This window comes from Nanorana parkeri, unplaced genomic scaffold (assembly GCF_000935625.1).
Source record: "Nanorana parkeri isolate BGI_ZX_2015 unplaced genomic scaffold, ASM93562v1 scaffold699, whole genome shotgun sequence".
Classification (NCBI taxonomy): domain Eukaryota; kingdom Metazoa; phylum Chordata; class Amphibia; order Anura; family Dicroglossidae; genus Nanorana; species Nanorana parkeri.
Window position 1 is genome coordinate 801,623 of NW_017306967.1, and position 6,990 is coordinate 808,612.

Below are 6,990 nucleotides of genomic sequence, written 5' to 3' on the forward strand. Positions count from 1 at the left end.
GTGTGTTTTTCATTTTTTGTCCTGGGGGGGGGGGGGCTTCAACCTCCTAGATGGTGCAGCTGTTGGTCTGAATCTAATGTATATATTACATGTTTGTGTGCCAGTGTCCCACAGCTGCTTTAGTTTCCCATACGGTTCAACTGCCAACCAATGCTCCATGCAAGGTGTAGACCCCTGGGGCTTTAGCCAGTGGATGATGGGGATCAGTTAGCTTCCACCTATATGGTCCAGACATGACAGCAGCAGGATGGCAGTGCCCGAACACAAACATTCCTCCTTAAATGCTCAGGGTGTCATTTTTTTGCAGGCTGGCTGGTAATGTGCTGAGAAATGTGTTGTGCTTGTACTGCGTAAAGCCCTTCCATGTGCATTTTACTTTAAAAGCTAGTTTTAAATTGATTTGTGCGTTTGCCATTATCTGTTAAGAGAACTCCTCCAGCACTGCGATGGCCGCACTGATTCTGACCTTTTTGCCCTGGAGTTCTTTTGGATCAGTACTTTTTCGTGTTTTCAGTACTGAAAACACTAAAGACAGAGCATCTTGACTGACACCTTCACCCAGTCTTCCTCCCAGGTTTTGCGTCTTTGGTTATCTTGATTGGCTGGCTTGGGATGACCCACGCATATATACAGTATATATGGGAAATAATTCATCTTGGCACCAAGGCATGCCAAGAATATAGACTGAGCTGTGTATGTGCGCTCAGTGTATATTCAGAAGACACATTGCTGTGAGATAAGAGCTTTAATTGCAGCTGAGAAACACAGAGGGGGATTTACTAAGACTGGAACAGACAGAATATGGAGTAGCTCTGCATGGCAACCAGTCGGCTTCTATTCTATCTTTCATTTTCAAAGCTTAACTGAACAAACTAAAGATAGAATCTGGTTACTATGGGCAACGGCTCCAGATTCCGCCTGTTTCAGTTTTAGTAAATTCTCCTCTCAAAGTCACTTCTATAATATAAACCTCTCAAAGTCACTTCTATAATATAAACCTATATCTCAGCAATGATTCATACACACTTTTTGGCCCCTCTTTAGGGTTTGGTCGGAGTCGGATAGGCCTATGTGTGTATACTAACATATACACGTAGTGGCCTGGAATTTTCTTTCATAGCCATTAACATTTCTTTACATGAGACAATCAGAAGAACACTTGCAAACTTTATGACAATAAACCATGCAAGAAACATGTACTTTGGCTTTCACTTTTTGTATCAGAGGCTGGAGATTAGGATATAAACCCTCCTCCCTCTGAGAGGAGGTCAGTGCAGCCTCTCCCATACAAATTCCATGTCTCTATATAGCAATATAATCTGGTGGAAGGATTCTGATTCTCTAGCTGCAGAAGTGATTGGATGCTGCCAGCATGTGACATGTACAATGTATTTTCAGTGAGCTGATCGGCTTTGTAATGCACGGCTGGGATAACAGGAAGTCAATAGAGTCTGTGACACTCTGCTAATATAAAACTTCTGCTGCAGCTACAAATATTTGAACACTCTGGTATGTTTAGCTTCTCTGCTCATATAAATGCTCAAAACATCCTCTTATATCTTATCCTCATGTATGTTATATATAGGGTAGCCACCGTCCAGAAGGAAGGACAGTGTCGGCACCAATTCAGAGACGATTTGTTGATCTAAAGCTGAGAGATACACAAATAAGATACATTTTTGTTAATAGTTAAGGTACTTGAATGCATTTTTAATGATTATCTCTGAGTTTAGTGTCACTTTAACTAATGTGTATAAACAGTGCTATTGTTTAGCCCCAGTTGGCCCTTGCATATGATGGCAGAGTCTAAGGCCCCATTAACACAGGGCGATCCGGGTTATTATTGTGCAATTATTAGTGATCAATATGAGAGATAGATTGGGGATGTTTTGGGCTTGACATGCATTTTAAGAACAAATGATTGGGCAGATTATATAATTATCATGCAATGTTCCTGTCTGCACACATTGTATCCCAGGATATCAAATTGTGGGGAAACTGGGAAACCAAAGCCTTGCAAGTTAACCATCCATTATGGCACCATTAAAATTTACGTGTCTGTTTTTCCTAGTTAGACTAACTGGTTAATGGAACCAATCAGGAATAAGTTATGGACCATTTAGGACAGAAAAGCAAAGAGCAAGATTGCAGCTCTGTTGGCAATCTTAAGAATACATGGCAAACCTGGGCAAAGAAGCATGAAGATTATCAGAATCAAAACCCCTTTAGCAATGACATACAGCCTGCATCTGCCCATCTCGACACACAGCATCCGGACTATGGCAAGCCAAAAGCTGGTTCACGTACAGAACAGAGGGGAAAGGATGCTCACAGACATGTAGGAAAAGAAGTGGAAGACTTGTGCCTCGTCATAAGAACAATCGGAGTTAAAGGAGTCGATGGACTAACTAGGGTCACCTTTGGGAGGTTATTTGAAGCCTATGTGACTATTTCTAACAAGCTAGTGGGTGTTTTACTGAGGGCCAGAAAGCATGGGCTACTGCGGTTTGAGGGAGAGATGCTGTGGCAAGGACGCGATGACCAGGTTGTTATCACTTTACTAGAATAAAATATGCTTGTTTGATTGTGAATTACTGTAACTGTATTATTGATTGACACTCAGGTTTATTGGATTCCAAAGTGCTAGATTAGCTTCTGGTACCAGGAGCCTTGTATGCTTAGTTTTGATACCAAGATATAGAAACAGAATAACCCCTAAAGTAAGTCCTGCCACCAGAAGCTACTGATTGAAGACCTGCTAGCTCTATGTCAGGGGTAACAAACCTCCGGCCCTCCAGATGTGGAGAAACTACAGGAGTCATGTATGTGGCTATGAGAATCTTGCAATGCCTCATGGGATTTGTAGTTCCACCACAGCTGGAGGGCCGGAGGTTTGCTACCCCTCCTCTATGTGGTCTTTCCCTCAGCCACTCCTAATATGTGCTCTATAGTAGATAAAGTATATCTTTGTGCTTATACATCTGGAAGTCAACATCTGCCTGAAAATGTAACATAGTTCCCTTTAACTACTTTAGAAAAAGAGTAAAACTGTGCTAGGGAACAGTGCTGAATCTGTGAATAAAAGTATTACCATGACTCCACCCTATTTTCAACAACAGCATTATTGTGATTACAATAGTGGAGAGGGGGGGGCTAGACTTTGAAAAAAATCTTTGTTGTTAAACTGTAATAAAGGTTTTTTGGGGATACAGCACCAGTCACACACTTTACCTCCAATGAAATGTATCCACAAGCACAAGAAGATCACTCGCTGTGAGGAGGATTTTTAAGGTAAGCAGCAGAGCATATAAAGCATTTCATTAAGGTATCTTAGGTGACTGGTGCTGTATCACCACAAAATGTATTTACTATTGCCAGATGACTTTCTTCACACAATTTAGCATTTCAGTTTCGGGAACAGAGGAGTGCACCACTGCAGAATGTCTGCTATAGATACTTAAAGGACAGCATCATTAAAGCTGAGAGACCGTTCTTCACTTTTTCTTTTTATATTCAAGAATTGCCATACTGGACCATCCCTACGATCTGTATTCTTGTTATCCTGGATTGTGCCTTCTTTGATGCTTAATCACCCTCCTTTCTACCTCTAATACGCAACACCTGATGTAAAAGTCACCAGTTGAATCAATCCTGCCTTCGATGTTTAATTGGGGATGAAGAAGATAGAGTTAGAAGATTTAACTCCTAAGTTTGTCACTTTAAGTGAACATTCTGGAATTGCTCTTTAAACTCCAAATCCAGGAAAGCAGCAAAATGCATAATATACCCAAAATGGAAATGTTTGCCTTTACCGTGTTTCCCCGAAAATAAGACACTGTCTTATATTTGTTTTTGGCTCAAAAAAAAACACACTAGGTCTTATTTTTGGGGTAGGTCTTATTTTTTTTTTAATGTACAACAATTCAAAGTTAATGCAAATCCAAATAAAATAATACAAAATGGCAAAATTAAGAATAGGGTGATCAGGGCAATCAGGGGTGCCGCACCTTTCCAAGAGCAATTTGGTAATCAGAATGAGCGAAGCGCACTTTCACTATAGATTCCTCACAGGCAGAGTGCATTTGGTATCACTCCGCCTGTGGCAGGAGTCGGCGCTGTAGAGGAGGCATCAGCTTATGTGGCTCTGCTCCCTCCGCTGCCGCCTCGCTTCCTCTAGCGCTGGCTTCGTTGGCACCGCTGATTCTCTCCCACGGCTCTTCAAGTTCCCCCTTATGCCACCACCAGCCCTGGGAATGGTCACAACTAGGTCTTATTTTCGGGGTAGGTCTTATATTTTAGCAATTCTCAAAAATGGTACTAGGTCTTATTTTCGGGGAAACAGGGTAGTTCTACTTTAATACCAAATGAGATAGTAAGTATACATCCATCCATCCATGTGCAAGTCCTGAAAATCTTCTTTTTTTTTTTTTTTTAGCATGTTCAATTTTTATTGAAAATAGTAAAAAATAAAACATTACACAACGATCAAGCATTGGTATACAGTTGAGACATTAACTCAGTACGCAGACTGATATCTAGACATGTCAAGCAAAGTACAGCCATAAACTTAAACTGAGTACCAAGAGTTCTACCATATGGGTACCATCTGCTGATAAGATGCTCATCAGATGCGTGTAACACTAACAACTAGTAGCAGACCCTATAACCATGAGGGTCGGTACTGTGAATAGAAGACCAATGCGAACCATTAGAGGCACTCGTGGGTGCAACAGGGGAACTGCCCCTGGTGGAGATTGGTGGTGGGAATCTCGAGTGATCGCAGATCAAGGGTCAGAGGACATCCAGGGGCCCTAGGGAACCCGTCAGTTTAGCCTCGAGGTACCATTTGGACAGCTTAAAAATGGACATCAGATCTTGCAGCTGTTGTAAGGAAAGCTCTGCTGCAACATACGATGTCCAGGTAGCAAAGAACGTTTTAGTGCGTGCTTGATTAAATTTCGTGTCCAGCTTGTCCAGTAACAACAAGCGATTCAACAAGGGGCGGAACGTGTCCATGGAAGGGGGATCTGATATAATCCAGTTACATAGGATTGCCTTTTTGGCTGTCAGCAGACAGAGATGTTCCCAGCGGGTATGGCAGGAGGGGCTCCCGTTCGTGGGTAGGGGAAGGGCATGGAGTAGGCACAAGTTTGGGGATAACTTCCTGTTCTTACGTGAGTGTACATTCGTGAAGGACACTATGGCGGACCAAAAAGTTTGTATACGGGGGCAGGACCATAGGTGCATGAGGTCAGGCAGAGGAAGGAGACATTTCGGACAAGCAGTTAACCATAAGGAAGACGTCCCCCTAGTGGGGATATTAAAAGGCATGATATGCTCTATGTACCGTTTTGAAATATATTTCCCGCCAGGACTCATTGATTATAACCTTCCTGATTTGTTGCCAACCCTGCTCCACCATATCGATGGTGTCCTCAGCGGACATGTCCAAAAATTCCGCCCAGCGACCAATGTGAGACGCTATTGTGGTGGCGGATTCCTGTACGTGGGTCACTATGTTCCGGGCAATAAGGGATAGTGACATCTTCGTCTGGGGGGAGGAGAGCAGGGGAGAGAGGGGTGAGTGGACCATTTCAGGCCAAGGCATTGTAAGGTGACTAGAAATAAAGTGGCTTAATTGCATATAGGGGTAACTATAGGAGGCCGGGAGACGGTATTGGGCTTGCCTGAAAATCTTCTTTTACAAAAACAAAAAACCCCACAGCTGAATAAATGACTGTTTAATGGCATATACGGTAGTTTACAATCAAGAAAAAGGCAATACATCAGCTGGAGATCAACGTTTGTTATTGATATGACATCGTCCCGAATATACAGTCAGCTAGCGTAGAACAGAGAAAGAAGAACTGTAAAATGTAGAGAGTAAAGAAAAGGCAAAAAGGTTATTAGAACGTTTAGAGGTTAAAGTGAAGAGGCTTAAAAAGGCTTCTTTAGATGCTACAGCCACATCGACACTTGTTGATTATTAAACTGCAGAGGAGCAGCCTAAAAGCACCAAGTTGGTTTGATGTTGTACATGTTGAGGCTCCATACTAAATGATTTCTTCTAGAGAGCCCTTTGTGAAAGCCACCCAATAACAAGCACGGAGTGCAGAGAGCTGCGACCATCTTGCAGGTAAGTCACATTACCAAAAACCATAAAAGTCAACAGAGCCAAAAGAATGAGGATAGAAGTAGATGCCAGGAAACTGAGCACTTGAACAGATGGTAAAATATACAACATTTAAACAAGTATGGACTTTGTATTAACATATTTTATACACAGGATATCTTTACCATCACAGTATCTTCCAGAAGAATTATTAGGCAGAGGGGCCTACTGCAATATTAAAATAATTAAATGCTGTGCCTCCTATATGATAAGAACAGCTATTTGGTAATTTGTAATTCTACAAACAGGCATCCTATTAAATATACATACGAGTTCTAAAATAAATAACATGCATACGACTTTACAGGACCTTCTCAAAACCACATATCCTCCTTCTGCTGCTCCACAATAAGAGATGCATGTTGTATCAAGTGTATTATAAGAATAAATACACCGCAGTCATTCATAAAGGATTAGGAGATTCTGACTGGTGTTCTTTCTTAGTTGGACTGGTATAGTGTGGTCCATCCTTCTGGAATGATATCCAAGAATGTGAGGCAAACCGTATTTCAGCTTGTGGTTGTGTTTGCTTGAAGACGCTCGATGAGTTGCTCAGCCTATAGATTGAACACAACAAAAAAAAAAGGTATTTCTATTAGATGGCACCTCCCTCTTAAATTGTAAGCCCTCACGGGCAAGATCCTCCCTGTACCACAGCTGTGAACAAAAACTGTAATGACTAAAGCAGTGGAAGTGGATGATTTCATTTATTTTAGCTCTGCATCTAAATGATCTAAAACATCTCACTGGGGGCTTGTGGCATCAAAATGCAGTGTCACTCACCTCTCCGCCGGCTTCCGGGTCGTGTGTGTGTGTGT

The 6,990-nt window shown here is 41.9% G+C and overlaps 1 protein-coding gene across 1 annotated transcript in view; it reads right to left on the minus strand.

Moving 5' to 3' along the window:
- Positions 1 to 6,565: 6,565 nt before the first annotated feature.
- HINT3 (histidine triad nucleotide binding protein 3) overlaps positions 6,566 to 6,990 on the minus strand; it is a 10,047-nt gene continuing 9,622 nt past the window's right edge. Inside the window, exon 5 of the mRNA XM_018563806.1 lies at positions 6,566 to 6,729. Within this exon, the coding sequence (XP_018419308.1) occupies positions 6,682 to 6,729 (48 nt within the window). The 3' untranslated portion in view covers positions 6,566 to 6,681. The remainder of the gene's footprint in view (positions 6,730 to 6,990) is intronic.